The sequence below is a fragment of the Babylonia areolata genome, chromosome 2, assembly GCF_041734735.1.
Source record: "Babylonia areolata isolate BAREFJ2019XMU chromosome 2, ASM4173473v1, whole genome shotgun sequence".
Taxonomy (NCBI): Eukaryota; Metazoa; Mollusca; class Gastropoda; order Neogastropoda; family Buccinidae; genus Babylonia; species Babylonia areolata.
In genome coordinates, this window is record NC_134877.1 from 666526 (window position 1) to 686373 (window position 19848).

The 19848-nt window shown below is 45.3% G+C and overlaps 1 protein-coding gene across 1 annotated transcript in view; it reads left to right on the forward strand.

The window, feature by feature from the left end:
- The window catches only part of LOC143278503 (calpain-7-like), a 54436-nt gene that overhangs the window by 18507 nt on the left and 16081 nt on the right, over positions 1–19848 (forward strand). The window contains exons 12-17 of the mRNA XM_076583282.1: positions 647–793; positions 1548–1775; positions 4380–4524; positions 5097–5196; positions 11998–12130; positions 16833–16908. Coding sequence (XP_076439397.1) covers positions 647–793; positions 1548–1775; positions 4380–4524; positions 5097–5196; positions 11998–12130; positions 16833–16908 — 829 coding nt within the window. The remainder of the gene's footprint in view (positions 1–646; positions 794–1547; positions 1776–4379; positions 4525–5096; positions 5197–11997; positions 12131–16832; positions 16909–19848) is intronic.

A 19848-nucleotide genomic window follows, 5' to 3' on the forward strand; every position in this document is an offset into this window, starting at 1 on the left:
CACTCACTTCACACATCAAGTGCCTTCAGCCTTCACTCACTTCACGCATTCCTATACAAATAGATAATACAGCACAAGCTTCCACAGTATTATATTTATCAAAATTGCCCACGTCCCCATTTAAAATAAAGAATATGATATTTATCTTTAAAAAAAATCTGTAAATAAGATTGAGTACAAGAAATCAAGATAGAATAAATGGAAGTAAACTGATTATATACTGAAATGTAATGTACATTGCATATTACTAATACAATGTTCAACATTAGATATCCGTATGTGACTAAGACTGCCTTATATGTATAACATAATACAATGTTCAGCATTAGATATCTGTATGTGACTAAGACTGCCTTATATGTATAATTATGGTTTAAGAGGTGATTGTGGGTGGCAGGTAGCTTCAGTCAGTAATGAGTCACTAATGATGATGATGATGATGGTTGTTGTCATAGTTTCACAAGTGATTGTGGATGACAGCTTCAGTCAGTAATGAGTCACTAACAATGATGATGATGGTAATGGTGGTTGTCATGGTTTCACAGGTGATTGTGGATGAAAGGTAGCTTCAGTCAGTAATGAGTCACTAACGAAGATGATGACGATGATGATGATGATGATGGTGGTGGTTGTCATGGTTTGACAGGTGATTGTGGATGACACATTGCCGATGAGCAAGCACGGTGACCTGCTGTGTTCGTTCTCCAACAACAAGAACGAGCTGTGGGTGTCTGTGCTGGAGAAGGCCTACATGAAGGTCATGGGCGGCTACGACTTCCCTGGCTCCAACTCTGTGAGTTCACACACACCCTGACTCCAACTGTGAGTTCACACACACCCTTACTCCAACTGTGAGTTCACACACACCCTTACTCCAACTCTGTGAGTTCACGCACACTGACTCCAACTGTGAGTTCACACACACCCTTACTCCAACTCTGTGAGTTCACATGCACCCTGACTCCAACTGTGAGTTCACATGCACCCTGGCTCCAACTGAGTTCACACACACCCTGACTCCAACTGTGAGTTCACACACACCCTGACTCCAACTGTGAGTTCACACACACCCTGGCTCCAACTGTGAGTTCACACACACCCTGACTCCAACTGTGAGTTCACATGCACCCTGACTCCAACTGTGAGTTCACACACACTCCCCAGCTCCAGCACATGGTCTCAGATTGAAGACAGGCACTAGATATGTATTGTGGTAGATTTGTATCTAGCTAAACGATATGAGCTAATCATGAGTTATCATTGATACCATTGACAATGATTGGTAAGTATCAGTGATAATAATGACATTGATATGTAAGTATCAGTGATAACCATGACAGTGATATGTAAGTATCAGTGATAACCATGACAGTGATATGTAAGTATCAGTGATAACCATGATAATGATATGTAAGTATCAGTGATAACCATGATAATGATATGTAAGTATCAGTGATAACCATGACAGTGATATGTAAGTATCAGTGATAACCATGACAGTGATATGTAAGTATCAATGATAACCATGACAGTGACAATGCTTTCAGAACATCGACCTGCACGCCCTGACGGAGTGGATCCCGGAGAGAGTGGCCATACGCCCGGGGTCATCGGAGTTTGACGCCAACAAAGAGTTCACACGCCTGCTGGACCGTTTCCACAAGGGTCACTGCCTGGTCACCGTGGCGACAGGGGAGCTCAGTGAAGCAGAAGCCGATCGGGCGGGATTGGTTCCCACTCACGCTTACGCCATGTTGGATGTCAGGGAGTACAAGGTCAGCTTGGAGGTCACTGGGTTGTTGTGGGGGTCACTGTAACCAGTTCGGGTCACTGTAAGCACTGTGTTGTGGGGGTCACTGTAACCAGTTCAGGTCACTGTAAGCACTGTGTTGTGGGGGTCACTGTAACCAGTTCGGGTCACTGTAAGCACTGTGTTGTGGGGGTCACTGTAACCAGTTCAGGTCACTGTAAGCACTGTGTTGTGGGGGTCACTGTTCAGGTCACTGTAAGGACTGTGTTGTGGGGGTCACTGTAACCAGTTCAGGTCACTGTAAGCACTGTGTTGTGGGGGTCACTGTAAGCACTGTGTTGTGGGGTTCACTGTAAGCACTGTGTTGTGGGGGTCACTGTAAGCACTGTGTTGTGGGGGTCACTGTAACCAGTTCAGGTCACTGTAAGCACTGTGTTGTGGGGGTCACTGTAACCAGTTCAGGTCACTGTAAGCACTGTGTTGTGGGGGTCACTGTAACCAGTTCAGGTCACTGTAAGCACTGTGTTGTGGGGGTCACTGTAACCAGTTCAGGTCACTGTAAGCACTTTGTTGTGGGGGTCACTGTAACCAGTTCAGGTCACTGTAAGCACTGTGTTGTGGGGGTCACTGTAACCAGTTCAGGTCACTGTAAGCACTGTGTTGTGGGGGTCACTGTAACCAGTTCGGGTCACTGTAAGCACTGTGTTGTGGGGGTCACTGTAACCAGTTCAGGTCACTGTAAGCACTGTGTTGTGGGGGTCACTGTAAGCACTGTGTTGTGGGGGTCACTGTAAGCACTGTGTTGTGGGGGTCACTGTAACCAGTTCGGGTCACTGTAAGCACTGTGTTGTGGGGGTCACTGTAACCAGTTCAGGTCACTGTAAGCACTGTGTTGTGGGGGTCACTGTAACCAGTTCGGGTCACTGTAAGCACTGTGTTGTGGGGGTCACTGTAACCAGTTCAGGTCACTGTAAGCACTGTGTTGTGGCGGTCACTGTAACCAGTTCAGGTCACTGTAAGCACTGTGTTGTGGGGGTCACTGTAACCAGTTCGGGTCACTGTAAGCACTGTGTTGTGGGGGTCACTGTAACCAGTTCGGGTCACTGTAAGCACTGTGTTGTGGGGGTCACTGTAACCAGTTCGGGTCACTGTAAGCACTGTGTTGTGTGGGTCACTGTAACCAGTTCGGGTCACTGTAAGCACTGTGTTGTGTGGGTCACTGTAACCAGTTCGGGTCACTGTAAGCACTGTGTTGTGTGGGTCACTGTAACCAGTTCGGGTCACTGTAAGCACTGTGTTGTGGGGGTCACTGTAACCAGTTCGGGTCACTGTAAGCACTGTGTTGTGTGGGTCACTGTAACCAGTTCGGGTCACTGTAAGCACTGTGTTGTGTGGGTCACTGTAACCAGTTCGGGTCACTGTAAGCACTGTGTTGTGTGGGTCACTGTAACCAGTTCGGGTCACTGTAAGCACTGTGTTGTGTGGGTCACTGTAACCAGTTCGGGTCACTGTAAGCACTGTGTTGTGTAGGTCACTGTAAGCACTGTGTTGTGGGGTTCACTGTAACCAGTTCAGGTCACTGTAAGCACTGTGCTGTGTGTGTCAGTGTAACACTCTGCTGTGTGTGTCAGTGTAACACTGTGTTGTGTGTCAGTGTAACACTGTGTTGTGTGTGTCAGTGTAACACTGTGTTGTGGGGGTCACTGTAAGCACTGTGCTGTGTGTGTCAGTGTAACACTCTGCTGTGTGTGTCAGTGTAACACTGTGTTGTGTGTGTCAGTGTAACACTGTGTTGTGTGTGTCAGTGTAACACTGTGTTGTGTGTCAGTGTAACACTGTGTTGTGTGTGTCAGTGTAACACTGTGTTGTGGGGGTCACTGTAAGCACTGTGCTGTGTGTGTCAGTGTAACACTGTGCTGTGTGTCAGTGTAACACTCTGCTGTGTGTGTCAGTGTAACACTGTGTTGTGGGGGTCAGTGTAACACTGTGTTGTGGGGGTCACTGTAACACTGTGCTGTGTGTGTCAGTGTAACACTGTGCTGTGTGTGTCAGTGTAACACTGTGCTGTGTGTGTCAGTGTAACACTGTGCTGTGTGTGTCAGTGTAACACTCTGCTGTGTGTGTCAGTGTAACACTGTGTTGTGTGTGTCAGTGTAACACTGTGCTGTAACACTCTGCTGTGTGTGTCAGTGTAACACTGTGCTGTGTGTGTCAGTGTAACACTGTGCTGTGTGTGTCAGTGTAACACTGTGCTGTGTGTGTCAGTGTAACACTCTGCTGTGTGTGTCAGTGTAACACTGTGCTGTGTGTGTCAGTGTAACACAGTGCTGTGTGTGTCAGTGTAACACCATGTTGCTGACTGTGGTCCGCAGGGCCTGAAGCTGTTCATGTTGAAGAACCCCTGGAACCACTTGTGCTGTGTCAGTGTAACACAGTGATGCTGTGTGTGGACTGCAGGGCTGTGTCAGTGTAACACAGTGATGCTGTGTGTGGACTGCAGGGCTGTGTCAGTGTAACACAGTGATGCTGTGTGTGGACTGCAGGGCTGTGTCAGTGTAACACTGTGATGCTGTGTGTGGACTGCAGGGCTGTGTCAGTGTAACACAGTGATGCTGTGTGTGGACTGCAGGGCCTGAAGCTGTTCATGCTGAAGAACCCCTGGAACCACCTACGCTGGAAGGGAAACTACTCAGAGAAGGACCTGGGCCACTGGACGCCCGAGCTGCAGAAAGCGATGAACTACGACCCCAAGAGCGCTCAGATGTACGACAATGGTCAGTCAGCTCTCTGTTGATGGTCGCTGTGTGCTGTGGGCTGCTTCCTTGTCCTTTCCTTGACTTGTCAGTCATAGTGCAGACAGGTCAAACACGTCATTGAAGACTTTCACTTCTGCTGCTACTACCACCACTACTACTGCTTCTACAACACTCACACACACACACACACACACACAGTTGCTGTGCGATTGCCTGATTGTTGTAGTAGACAGTGTCCCATGTATTGCGTTTGGAAGTGTTGGATGGAGTTGGGTTTCCTTCGTTTTCTGTTGAAATGACACAGGGAAAGCTTTCTTGGATCCTGCTTACTATTTTACAAAACAAAAACCAGACTTTCATGATTATGTATCATGTTTATACCGCTTGTTGGCCTTTTGTTAAATGCGCTTCAAGCCACAGGGAAAGCAAATATAAATGCACATATTATTGTTGTTAAGAAAGAGACATATACTTATAAAGTTATATATGTGTGTACATTTATGTATAGTATATATATATATATATATATATACTAGGTGTACAGGTGTCTGAATCATGGATTGTTGAGCCACAGGTCATTATGTCGGCAGGTGTGTTTTGGATAGACTACGATTCCCTGTGTCGCTTCTTTGATGTGTTCTACATCAACTGGAACCCAGAGCTCTTCCTCTACACCACCTGTCTTCATCAGTGAGTACAGTGATTTCTTTCTGACACCCTGTCTCCATCAGTGAGTACAGTGATTTCTTTCTGACACCACCTGTCTTCATCAGTGAGTACAGTGATTTCTTTCTGACACCCTGTCTCCATCAGTGAGTACAGTGATTTCTTTCTGACACCACCTGTCTCCATCAGTGAGTACAGTGATTTCTTTCTGACACCCTGTCTTCATCAGTGAGTACAGTGATTTCTTTCTGACACCACCTGTCTTCATCAGTGAGTACAGTGATTTCTTTCTGACACCCTGTCTTCATCAGTGAGTACAGTGATTTCTTTCTGACACCCTGTCTTCATCAGTGAGTACAGTGATTTCTTTCTGACACCCTGTCTTCATCAGTGAGTACAGTGATTTCTTTCTGACACCACCTGTCTTCATCAGTGAGTACAGTGATTTCTTTCTGACACCCTGTCTTCATCAGTGAGTACAGTGATTTCTTTCTGACACCACCTGTCTTCATCAGTGAGTACAGTGATTTCTTTCTGACACCACCTGTCTTCATCAGTGAGTACAGTGATTTCTTTCTGACACCCTGTCTTCATCAGTGAGTACAGTGATTTCTTTCTGACACCCTGTCTTCATCAGTGAGTACAGTGATTTCTTTCTGACACCACCCGTCTCCATCAGTGAGTATAGTGATTTCTTTCTGACACCACCTGTCTTCATCAGTGAGTACAGTGATTTCTTTCTGACACCCTGTCTTCATCAGTGAGTACAGTGATTTCTTTCTGACACCACCCGTCTCCATCAGTGAGTATAGTGATTTCTTTCTGACACCACCTGTCTTCATCAGTGAGTACAGTGATTTCTTTCTGACACCCTGTCTTCATCAGTGAGTACAGTGATTTCTTTCTGACACCACCCGTCTCCATCAGTGAGTATAGTGATTTCTTTCTGACACCACCTGTCTTCATCAGTGAGTACAGTGATTTCTTTCTGACACCCTGTCTTCATCAGTGAGTACAGTGATTTCTTTCTGACACCACCCGTCTCCATCAGTGAGTATAGTGATTTCTTTCTGACACCACCTGTCTTCATCAGTGAGTACAGTGATTTCTTTCTGACACCCTGTCTTCATCAGTGAGTACAGTGATTTCTTTCTGACACCACCTGTCTCCATCAGTGAGTACAGTGATTTCTTTCTGACACCACCTGTCTTCATCAGTGAGTACAGTGATTTCTTTCTGACACCACCTGTCTCTGTCAGTGAGTACAGTGATTTCTTTCTGACACCCTGTCTTCATCAGTGAGTACAGTGATTTCTTTCTGACACCACCTGTCTCCATCAGTGAGTACAGTGATTTCTTTCTGACACCACCTGTCTCTGTCAGTGAGTACAGTGATTTCTTTCTGACACCACCTGTCTTCATCAGTGAGTACAGTGATTTCTTTCTGACACCACCTGTCTTCATCAGTGAGTACAGTGATTTCTTTCTGACACCACCTGTCTCCATCAGTGAGTACAGTGATTTCTTTCTGACACAACCTGTCTCTGTCAGTGAGTACAGTGATTTCTTTCTGACACCACCTGTCTTCATCAGTGAGTACAGTGATTTCTTTCTGACACCACCTGTCTTCATCAGTGAGTACAGTGATTTCTTTCTGACACCACCTGTCTCTGTCAGTGAGTACAGTGATTTCTTTCTGACACCACCCGTCTTCATCAGTGAGTACAGTGATTTCTTTCTGACACCACCCGTCTCCATCAGTGAGTACAGTGATTTCTTTCTGACACCACCTGTCTCTGTCAGTGAGTACAGTGATTTCTTTCTGACACCACCTGTCTTCATCAGTGAGTACAGTGATTTCTTTCTGACACCACCCGTCTTCATCAGTGAGTACAGTGATTTCTTTCTGACACCACCCGTCTCCATCAGTGAGTACAGTGATTTCTTTCTGACACCACCTGTCTTCATCAGTGAGTACAGTGATTTCTTTCTGACACCACCTGTCTCTGTCAGTGAGTACAGTGATTTCTTTCTGACACCACCTGTCTTCATCAGTGAGTACAGTGATTTCTTTCTGACACCCTGTCTTCATCAGTGAGTACAGTGATTTCTTTCTGACACCACCTGTCTTCATCAGTGAGTACAGTGATTTCTTTCTGACACCCTGTCTTCATCAGTGAGTACAGTGATTTCTTTCTGACACCCTGTCTTCATCAGTGAGTACAGTGATTTCTTTCTGACACCACCTGTCTTCATCAGTGAGTACAGTGATTTCTTTCTGACACCCTGTCTCCATCAGTGAGTACAGTGATTTCTTTCTGACACCCTGTCTCCATCAGTGAGTACAGTGATTTCTTTCTGACACCACCTGTCTTCATCAGTGAGTACAGTGATTTCTTTCTGACACCCTGTCTTCATCAGTGAGTACAGTGATTTCTTTCTGACACCACCTGTCTCCATCAGTGAGTACAGTGATTTCTTTCTGACACCACCTGTCTTCATCAGTGAGTACAGTGATTTCTTTCTGACACCCTGTCTTCATCAGTGAGTACAGTGATTTCTTTCTGACACCACCTGTCTTCATCAGTGAGTACAGTGATTTCTTTCTGACACCCTGTCTTCATCAGTGAGTACAGTGATTTCTTTCTGACACCCTGTCTTCATCAGTGAGTACAGTGATTTCTTTCTGACACCACCTGTCTTCATCAGTGAGTACAGTGATTTCTTTCTGACACCCTGTCTTCATCAGTGAGTACAGTGATTTCTTTCTGACACCACCTGTCTTCATCAGTGAGTACAGTGATTTCTTTCTGACACCCTGTCTTCATCAGTGAGTACAGTGATTTCTTTCTGACACCTAGTTTCTGACACCACCTGTCTTCATCAGTGAGTACAGTGATTTCTTTCTGACACCCTGTCTTCATCAGTGAGTACAGTGATTTCTTTCTGACACCCTGTCTTCATCAGTGAGTACAGTGATTTCTTTCTGACACCACCTGTCTTCATCAGTGAGTACAGTGATTTCTTTCTGACACCCTGTCTTCATCAGTGATTACAGTGATTTCTTTCTGACACCACCTGTCTTCATCAGTGAGTACAGTGATTTCTTTCTGACACCCTGTCTTCATCAGTGAGTACAGTGATTTCTTTCTGACACCACCTGTCTTCATCAGTGAGTACAGTGATTTCTTTCTGACACCCTGTCTTCATCAGTGAGTACAGTGATTTCTTTCTGACACCTAGTTTCTGACACCACCTGTCTTCATCAGTGAGTACAGTGATTTCTTTCTGACACCCTGTCTTCATCAGTGAGTACAGTGATTTCTTTCTGACACCCTGTCTTCATCAGTGAGTACAGTGATTTCTTTCTGACACCACCTGTCTTCATCAGTGAGTACAGTGATTTCTTTCTGACACCCTGTCTTCATCAGTGAGTACAGTGATTTCTTTCTGACACCACCTGTCTTCATCAGTGAGTACAGTGATTTCTTTCTGACACCACCTGTCTTCATCAGTGAGTACAGTGATTTCTTTCTGACACCCTGTCTTCATCAGTGAGTACAGTGATTTCTTTCTGACACCACCTGTCTCCATCAGTGAGTACAGTGATTTCTTTCTGACACCACCTGTCTCCATCAGTGAGTACAGTGATTTCTTTCTGACACCACCTGTCTTCATCAGTGAGTACAGTGATTTCTTTCTGACACCACCTGTCTTCATCAGTGAGTACAGTGATTTCTTTCTGACACCACCTGTCTCCATCAGTGAGTACAGTGATTTCTTTCTGACACCACCTGTCTCTGTCAGTGAGTACAGTGATTTCTTTCTGACACCACCTGTCTCCATCAGTGAGTACAGTGATTTCTTTCTGACACCACCTGTCTTCATCAGTGAGTACAGTGATTTCTTTCTGACACAACCTGTCTCCATCAGTGAGTACAGTGATTTCTTTCTGACACCCTGTCTTCATCAGTGAGTACAGTGATTTCTTTCTGACACCACCTGTCTTCATCAGTGAGTACAGTGATTTCTTTCTGACACCCTGTCTTCATCAGTGAGTACAGTGATTTCTTTCTGACACCCTGTCTTCATCAGTGAGTACAGTGATTTCTTTCTGACACCACCTGTCTTCATCAGTGAGTACAGTGATTTCTTTCTGACACCCTGTCTTCATCAGTGAGTACAGTGATTTCTTTCTGACACCACCTGTCTTCATCAGTGAGTACAGTGATTTCTTTCTGACACCCTGTCTTCATCAGTGAGTACAGTGATTTCTTTCTGACACCTAGTTTCTGACACCACCTGTCTTCATCAGTGAGTACAGTGATTTCTTTCTGACACCCTGTCTTCATCAGTGAGTACAGTGATTTCTTTCTGACACCCTGTCTTCATCAGTGAGTACAGTGATTTCTTTCTGACACCACCTGTCTTCATCAGTGAGTACAGTGATTTCTTTCTGACACCCTGTCTTCATCAGTGAGTACAGTGATTTCTTTCTGACACCACCTGTCTCCATCAGTGAGTACAGTGATTTCTTTCTGACACCCTGTCTCCATCAGTGAGTACAGTGATTTCTTTCTGACACCACCTGTCTCCATCAGTGAGTACAGTGATTTCTTTCTGACACCACCTGTCTCCATCAGTGAGTACAGTGATTTCTTTCTGACACCCTGTCTCCATCAGTGAGTACAGTGATTTCTTTCTGACACCCTGTCTCCATCAGTGAGTACAGTGATTTCTTTCTGACACCCTGTCTTCATCAGTGAGTACAGTGATTTCTTTCTGACACCCTGTCTTCATCAGTGAGTACAGTGATTTCTTTCTGACACCACCTGTCTTCATCAGTGATTACAGTGATTTCTTTCTGACACCACCTGTCTCCATCAGTGAGTACAGTGATTTCTTTCTGACACCACCTGTCTCCATCAGTGAGTACAGTGATTTCTTTCTGACACCACCTGTCTCCATCAGTGAGTACAGTGATTTCTTTCTGACACCACCTGTCTCTGTCAGTGAGTACAGTGATTTCTTTCTGACACCACCTGTCTCCATCAGTGAGTACAGTGATTTCTTTCTGACACCACCTGTCTCCATCAGTGAGTACAGTGATTTCTTTCTGACACCACCTGTCTCTGTCAGTGAGTACAGTGATTTCTTTCTGACACCACCTGTCTCCATCAGTGAGTACAGTGATTTCTTTCTGACACCACCTGTCTTCATCAGTGAGTACAGTGATTTCTTTCTGACACCACCTGTCTCCATCAGTGAGTACAGTGATTTCTTTCTGACACCACCTGTCTTCATCAGTGAGTACAGTGATTTCTTTCTGACACCCTGTCTCCATCAGTGAGTACAGTGATTTCTTTCTGACACCACCTGTCTCTGTCAGTGAGTACAGTGATTTCTTTCTGACACCCTGTCTCCATCAGTGAGTACAGTGATTTCTTTCTGACACCACCTGTCTCTGTCAGTGAGTACAGTGATTTCTTTCTGACACCCCCTGTCTCTGTCAGTGAGTACAGTGATTTCTTTCTGACACCACCTGTCTCCATCAGTGAGTACAGTGATTTCTTTCTGACACCAACCGTCTCCATGAGTGAGTACAGTGATTTCTTTCTGACACCTAGTTTCTGACACCACCTGTCTCCATGAGTGAGTGTGTGTGATAGTCAGTGATAGTGACAGTGTATATGATAGTCAGTGATAGTGACAGTGTATATATGATAGTCAGTGATAGTGACGGTGTGTATGTGATAGTCAGTGATAGTGATGGTATGTATGTGATAGTCAGTGATAGTGACAGTGTGTATATGATAGTCAGTGATAGTGATGGTATGTATGTGATAGTGATAGTGTGTGTGATAGTCAGTGATAGTGATGGTGTGTGTGATAGTGATGGTGTGTGTGATAGTTATAGAGACAGTGTGTGTGATAGTGATGGTGTGTGTGATAGTGATGGTGTGTGTGATAGTGATAGTGATGGTGTGTGTGATAGTTATAGAGACAGTGTGTGTGATAGTTATAGAGACGGTGTGTGTGATAGTCAATGATATTGACGGTATGTGTGTGATAGTCAGTGATAGTGACGGTGTGTGTGTGATAGTCAGTGATAGTGACGGTGTGTGTGTGATAGTCAGTGATAGTGACGGTGTGTGTGATAGTCAGTGATAGTGACGGTGTGTGTGTGATAGTCAGTGATAGTGACGGTGTGTGTGTGTGATAGTCAGTGATAGTGACGGTGTGTGTGTGTGATAGTCAGTGATAGTGACGGTGTGTGTGTGATAGTCAGTGATAGTGACGGTGTGTGTGTGATAGTCAGTGATAGTGACGGTGTGTGTGTGATAGTCAGTGATAGTGACGGTGTGTGTGTGATAGTCAGTGATAGTGACAGTGTGTGTGATAGTCAGTGATAGTGACGGTGTGTGTGTGATAGTCAGTGATAGTGACGGTGTGTGTGTGATAGTCAGTGATAGTGACGGTGTGTGTGTGATAGTCAGTGATAGAGACGGTGTGTGTGTGATAGTCAGTGATAGAGACGGTGTGTGTGTGATAGTCAGTGATAGTGACGGTGTGTGTGTGATAGTCAGTGATAGTGACGGTGTGTGTGTGATAGTCAGTGATAGTGACGGTGTGTGTGTGATAGTCAGTGATAGTGACGGTGTGTGTGTGTGATGTAACACACCAGCCCTGTATGTGTGGTCGTCATGATTGTGATGGTATGTGTGTGTGAGTGTGTGTGTGTGTGTGTGTGTGAGTGTTTATGTATATGTGTGTGTGCTCACGTGTGTGTGTTTGTTTATGTATGTGTGTGTGTGTGTGTGGCAGCACATGGATGAGCAAGGAGGGGCCGAAGAAGGACAGCTACAACATGAGTGACAACCCTCAGTACAGACTGGAGCTGAAGACATCCCAGTCTGCCGCTGTTTGGATCCTGCTCACCAGACACATTGTGGACAAGGTATGCCCATTGGGGACTGGGTATCCCAATTGGGGACAGTGTATATCCCCATTATGGACAGGATATCCCCATTATCGACAGGGAATCCCTATTGTGGATAGGATATATCCCCATTATGGACAGGTATCACAATTGCGGACAAGGTATCCATGTTATGATTAACCCCTAGGCTGCCTATATGATGAGATAACTCGTCAGCGCAAGCATGTACGCTGCGCTGCCACAATGATGAGATAACTCGTCATCGAAATATTCAGACTTTTCCCTGGTTTGTATTAAGTTCGTTGACAAAAATACTTGTAGCTTTAGCTTGGGGCATCTTTCTAGATTCTATTCATAGCTAGAAACCCCATCTACGTCATGAGGCAGTCCTTTATTTGAACATTTTGGTTGGGTCACTGACCATCTACGTCATGAGGCAGTCCTTTATTTGAACATTTTGGTTGGGTCACTGACCATCTACGTCATGAGGCAGTCCTTTATTTGAACATTTTGGTTGGGTTACTGACACAGTGTTTGCCTGGCTCCTCTCTTTGCTTGCTCAACAAAATGTCGGACTCCGTATTCAAAACATGCAATCATGTTGCCCAAAATCAACCAAGATTGCTTTCTTTAGCTGATGCTCAGAAAGAATTGAAGTGTAAATTCTAAGGATAAGACAGTGATGAACTTTTATAGGATGATTTGATAAATAAAGGACCAAAGAAGAGACTGGCCAAGATACGACTGTCAGTGAGTGATGCTGACTGCATAGTTGTAGCAGACGACAGAAAGTGACCAAATTATTAGCAGGACTGCACTGTGGAAGCCATGTTTCATACACACAACTTTATCCGCAACAGGCTTACTCTCCTTGTAAACACTGGTGAACAAGGAAGAGACCAATACTTCATTCACACATCTTAACAGCAGGCTTGCTCGCCTTGAAAACACTGGTGAACAAGATAGAGGCCAATACTTCATTCACACATCTTAACAGCAGGCTTGCTCGCCTTGAAAACACTGGTGAACAACATAGAGGCCAATACTTCATTCACACATCTTAACAGCAGGCTTGCTCTCCTTGAAAACACTGGTTGTACAACATAGAGGCCAGTACTTCATTCACACAACTTAACAGCAGGCTTGCTCTCCTTGAAAACACTGGTTGTACAACATAGACGCCAATACTTCATTCACACAACTTCACCCACAACAGGTTTACTCCATTTGAAAACACTGGCCAACAATGTACAGACTAAAGCCAACAAGCTAAAAGCACACAGTGAGAATATATCAGATTGAGAAAGTGAATTTCACTGTGCCCACTTTAACATGGAAATATTATCTTTGGTCCAGTGGAAACCACGGGGCTGTTTCAGATAAATCAGTACTTGGGGAACTAAGTGTTCCTGACTGGAGATAATCACCCCTTAAATCAGTACTTGGGGAACTAAGTGTTCCTGACTGGAGATAATCACCCCTTAAATCAGTACTTGGGGAACTAAGTGTTCCTGACTGGAGATAATCACCCCTTAAATCAGTACTTGGGGAACTAAGTGTTCCTGACTGGAGATAATCACCCCTTAAATCAGTACTTGGGGAACTAAGTGTTCCTGACTGGAGATAATCACCCCTTTTTTGTTGTTTATTTTTCCCCACAGTTCATGTTTTCTTGTATAGATCTCAGAACAGACCTTGAGGTTCATGGACAGATTTCATTCAGGCAGCCATACTCCATTTTGGGGGATGTACATGCTTGGTATGTTTGTTTTTCCATAGTCTACTGAACACTGACATAGATCTTGGGATCTTTAACTTGCATTGTCAGTGTTGTGTGTGTGCATGCACACGGAGGGAGTTGAATCAGTGGCAGGTGTGCACATTGTTGACCAGGAGACTGAAAAAAGCCAGCAGACCAAGCCAGGATCCTAACCAAGATGTAGAATTGAAAGTCCAATGGAAGGAGTAGAGCTGCTGATGTTCACATCATGTTGTGTGCTTTACAGGCAGCCTGACATGAAACGGGTGTGGGGAAACTTATCTGACTCCAAAGGTGCCCAGTGAAAGGCCTGATGGTGGTTCTTCTTTCCACTACACAACCAACACCAGTTCTCCGATGAATCAGTCATGTTTTCCACTACACAACCACCACCAGTTCTCCGATGAATCAGTCATGTTTTCCACTACACAACCAACATCAGTTCTCAGATGAATCAGTCGTTTTCCACTACACAACCACCACCAGTTCTCAGATGAATCGGTCATGTTTTCCACTACACAACCAACATCAGTTCTCCGATGAATCGGTCATGTTTTCCACTACACAACCAACATCAGTTCTCCGATGAATCGGTCATGTTTTCCACTACACAACCAACATCAGTTCTCAGATAAATCAGTCATGTTTTCCACTACACAACCAACCTCAGTTCTCAGATGAATCAGTCATGTTTTCCACTACACAACCAACAACAGTTCTCAGATGAATCAGTCATGTTTTCCACTACACAACCAGCATCAGTTCTCAGATGAATCAGTCATGTTTTCCACTACACAACCAACATCAGTTCTCCGATGAATCAGTCATGTTTTCCACTACACAACCAACATCAGTTCTCAGATGAATCAGTCATGTTTTCCACTACACAACCAACATCAGTTCTCAGATGAATCGGTCATGTTTTCCACTACACAACCAACATCAGTTCTCAGATGAATCAGTCATGTTTTCCACTACACAACCAACATCAGTTCTCAGATGAATCAGTCATGTTTTCCACTACACAACCAGCATCAGTTCTCAGATGAATCAGTCATGTTTTCCACTACACAACCAACATCAGTTCTCCGATGAATCAGTCATGTTTTCCACTACACAACCAACAACAGTTCTCAGATGAATCGGTCATGTTTTCCACTACACAACCAGCATCAGTTCTCAGATGAATCAGTCATGTTTTACACTACACAACCACCACCAGTTCTCCGATGAATCAGTCATGTTTTCCACTACACAACCAACATCAGTTCTCAGATGAATCAGTCATGTTTTCCTCTACACAACCAACAACAGTTCTCAGATGAATCGGTCATGTTTTCCACTACACAACCAACATCAGTTCTCCGATGAATCAGTCATGTTTTCCACTACACAACCAACATCAGTTCTCCGATGAATCGGTCATGTTTTCCACTACACAACCAACATCAGTTCTCCGATGAATCAGTCATGTTTGATGCCTGCTGGGTATTGCCATGTTGCCATAATTCATGGACCACTGACATGGAGTACAGGATCTTTAATGTGCAGTTGACTTTTGGCATGCATGCAGGGTTCAGGCCAGAGCAGATGTGCATGCCTGTTTCCATGGAGATGGAAAAAGCTGCAGCCTGAAGCGACCAGAAACAGACCAGAGGACAGCAGGGCAGGACTCCATCACTCTCACCATTCAGCCACTCTGGAATTTTATATTGTTACATGTTAATGCTACACACCTTACTGTGATCATAGGTGTGATGATTGTGTTGATGGAAATGATTTTGCTGGCCAGTGTGGGAGCAGAGAATCAGTTTCAGTTACTCAAGGAGGCATCACTTTGTTCGGACAAATCCTATACGCTACACCACATCTGCTAAGCAGATGCTTGACCAGCAGCGTAACTCAACACCTTAGTCAGGCCTTGAGGGGGAAAAAAGAAAAAAAAAGTATACATCATTAAATTAAGAAGAATGCGGAGTGTGACTGCACTGACTGTTGCAGGCGGACTTTGCTGAATGCTGAGTGTGACTGCACTGACTGTTGCAGGCGGACTTTGCTGAATGCTGAGTGTGACTGCACTGACTGTTGCAGGCGGACTTTGCTGAATGCTGAGTGTGACTGCACTGACTGTTGCAGGCGGTCTTTGCTGAACGCTGAGTGTGACTGCACTGACTGTTGCAGGCGGTCTTTGCTGAACGCTGAGTGTGACTGCACTGACTGTTGCAGGCGGTCTTTGCTGAATGCTGAGTGTGACTGCACTGACTGTTGCAGGCGGACTTTGCTGAATGCGGAGTGTGACTGCACTGACTGTTGCAGGCGGACTTTGCTAAATGTGGAGTGTGACTGCACTGACTGTTGCAGGCGGACTTTGCTGAATGCGGAGTGTGACTGCACTGACTGTTGCAGGTGGACTTTGCTGAATGCTGAGTGTGACTGCACTGACTGTTGCAGGTGGACTTTGCTAAATGCTGAGGGTGACTGCACTGACTGTTGCAGGTGGACTTTGCTAAATGCTGAGGGTGACTGCACTGACTGTTGCAGGCGGACTTTGCTAAATGCTGAGGGTGACTGCACTGACTGTTGCAGGTGGACTTTGCTAAATGTGGAGTGTGACTGCACTGACTGTTGCAGGCGGACTTTGCTGAATGCGTAGTGTGACTGCACTGACTGTTGCATGCACTGACTGTTGCAGGCGGACTTTCCTAATGCATAGTGTGACTGCACTGACTGTTGCAGGCGGACTTTGCTAAATGCAGAGTGTGACTGCACTGACTGTTGCAGGCGGACTTTGCTAAATGCGGAGTGTGACTGCACTGACTGTTGCAGGCGGACTTTGCTAAATGCAGAGTGTGACTGCACTGACTGTTGCAGGCGGACTTTGCTGAATGCTGAGTGTGACTGCACTGACTGTTGCAGGCGGACTTTGCTGAATGCTGAGTGTGACTGCACTGACTGTTGCAGGCGGACTTTGCTGACAACAAGGAGTTCATCACGGTGCTGGTCTATAAAGTCGGCGGAAAGAAAGTCTTCTACCCATGTGAGTGCATGTACACACTCATTCTTACATGCATGCATGCACATGTGTGTGCACTCACCACACACACACATGCACACGCGTGCACGCACACACACACACATGGACTCACGCACCCATGCACGGGTCTGTAAGGAGAGGTGTGGGGGGAGGGGGGGGGGGGTGGCGAGGGACGAGGAAATACTCCAAACTCCATTAGTTGGGAAATGATGAAATATGACTTCATTATAACTCCTTTAATTGGGAAATTATGAAATATGACTTCATTATAACTTGTTTGATTGGGAAATTATGAAATATGACTTCATTATAACTCCTTTGATTGGGAAATTATGAAATATGACTTCATTATAAATCCTTTGATTGGGAAATTATGAAATATGACTTCATTATAAATCCTTTGATTGGGAAATTATTAAATATGACTTTATTATAACTCCTTTGATTGGGAAATTAGGAAATATGACTTCATTATAACTCCTGTAATTGGGAAATTAGGAAATATGACTTCATTTTCACTCCTGTAATTGGGAAATTAGGAAATATGACTTCATTATAACTCCTGTAATTGGGAAATTAGGAAATATGACTTCATTATAACTCCTGTAATTGGGAAATTATGAAAGATTAGACGATGACAGGAAATTCAACAAAACTTCTGGTCATTCAGATCAGACGTTGACTGGAAATTCAACAAAACTTCTGGTCATTCAGATCAGACGTTGACTGGAAATTCAACAAAACTTCTGGTCATTCAGATCAGACGATGACTGGAAATTCAACAAAAATTCTGGTCATTCAGATGAGACAATGACTGGAAATTCAACAAAACTTCTGGTCATTCAGATTAGACGATGACTGGAAATTCAACAAAACTTCTGGTCATTCAGATTAGACGATGACTGGAAATTCAACAAAACTTCTGGTCATTCAGATTAGACGATAAACTGAGGTCCTGTTTGGAGCATACATTGGTGCACTGAAAAGAACCAGCGGCAGCATAATTGTTTTCCACTGGCAAAATTCTGTAAAAGAAATATGAATACATGTGTGTGGTTCGTCCGTCGGGATCGACGAGGACCATCTAGTCATCCTGGGGGTGGGTGGGTTGGTTGGGCTCTGTGGGTGCGCAGATGACTGGTCAGGCCAATCCGCGCCCAGAAGGTTCTGATGCAGTGTGGACAGGGGATGGTGGCGGCTGTCGGGGACTTGTTGGCACTGCTTTTCCTGGCCTGTCTGCGTTGCTCTGCTGCAGCAATTCTGTTGGCCTCACAGGATTTGGCGCCTATGTGGACAGCTGAACGCCACTTTGGTCTGTCCATTGCATTCAGCTCCCATGTGTCGTGGCTGACGTTGAAGGCCTTCAGAGAAGCTTTCAGAGTGTCTTTGAAGCGCTTCTTTTGGCCTCCATGGGAGCGCTTGCCATGTTGGAGTTTGCCGTACAGTAGTTTCTTGGGGAGCCGGTGGTCAGGCATGCAAACTACATGGCCTGCCCAGCGCAGCTGGGCCTGCATCAGGATGGTGTAGATGCTGGGCAAGTTTGCACGAGTGAACACCTCTGTGTCAGGGATCTTCTCCTGCCACTTTATGCCGAGAAGTTTTCTGAGGCTGGTGGTGTGGAAGTGTTCAGCTTTTTGGCGTGGCATTTGTAGACCGTCCATGATTCACATTCATAGAGCAGTGTGGTGAGAACTATGGCCTTGTATACTTTGAGCTTCGTCTCCAGGATGATGCCTCTCCTGTTCCAAACGTTCTTATGGAGTCTGCCGAAGGCAGCACTGGCTTTGGCGAGTCTGGCATTCACCTCGTCATCAATGACAACTGTGCGAGAGAGTGTACTGCCCAGGTATGTGAACTTGTCCACCACGTTCAGTCGTTGCCCGTTAATGAAGATGTTTGGTTCAACGTAAGGCTTTCCTGGAGCTGGTTGGTGCATCACCTCAGTCTTCTTTGTGCTGATTGTGAGGCCAAAGTTGTCACAGGCAGCAGAGAATACATGCACTCAAGACCTGACTAGAACGTTGGGCTATGCTGCTGTTTAGGCATCTGCCTGGCATATGTGGTGTAAATGGATTTGTCCAAAGACAGTGACACCAGCTTGAGAAAGTGAAAGTTTGACTGTGTGTTGGTGACAGACGACCCGTCACCCTACAAGAAAGTGAAAGTTTGTCTGTGTGTTGGTGACAGACAACCCGTCACCCTACAACAAAGTGAAAGTTTGACTGCGTGTTGGTGACAGACGACCCGTCGCCCTACAAGAACGGGAAAGTTTGACTGTGTGTTGGTGACAGACGACCCGTCGCCCTACAAGAAAGTGAAAGTTTGACTGTGTGTTGGTGACAGACGACCCGTCGCCCTACAAGGACAGGAAAGTTTGACTGTGTGTTGGTGACAGACGACCCATCGCCCTACAAGGACGGGAAAGTTTGACTGTGTGTTGGTGACAGACGACCCGTCGCCCTACAAGGACGGGAAAGTTTGACTGTGTGTTGGTGACAGACGACCCGTCGCCCTACAAGGACGGGAAAGTTTGACTGTGTGTTGGTGACAGACGACGCGTCGCCCTACAACAAAGTGAAAGTTTGACTGTGTGTTGGTGACAGACGACCCGTCGCCCTACAAGGACGGGAAAGTTTGACTGTGTGTTGGTGACAGACGACCCGTCGCCCTACAAGGACGGGAAAGTTTGACTGTGTGTTGGTGACAGACGACCTGTCACCCTACAAGAAAGTGAAAGTTTGACTGTGTTGGTGACAGACGACCTGTCACCCTACAGGAAAGTGAAAGTTTGACTGTGTGTTGGTGACAGACGACCTGTCACCCTACAGGAAAGTGAAAGTTTGACTGTGTGTTGGTGACAGACGACCTGTCGCCCTACAGGAAAGTGAAAGTTTGACTGTGTGTTGGTGACAGATGACCTGTCGCCCTACAGGAAAGTGAAAG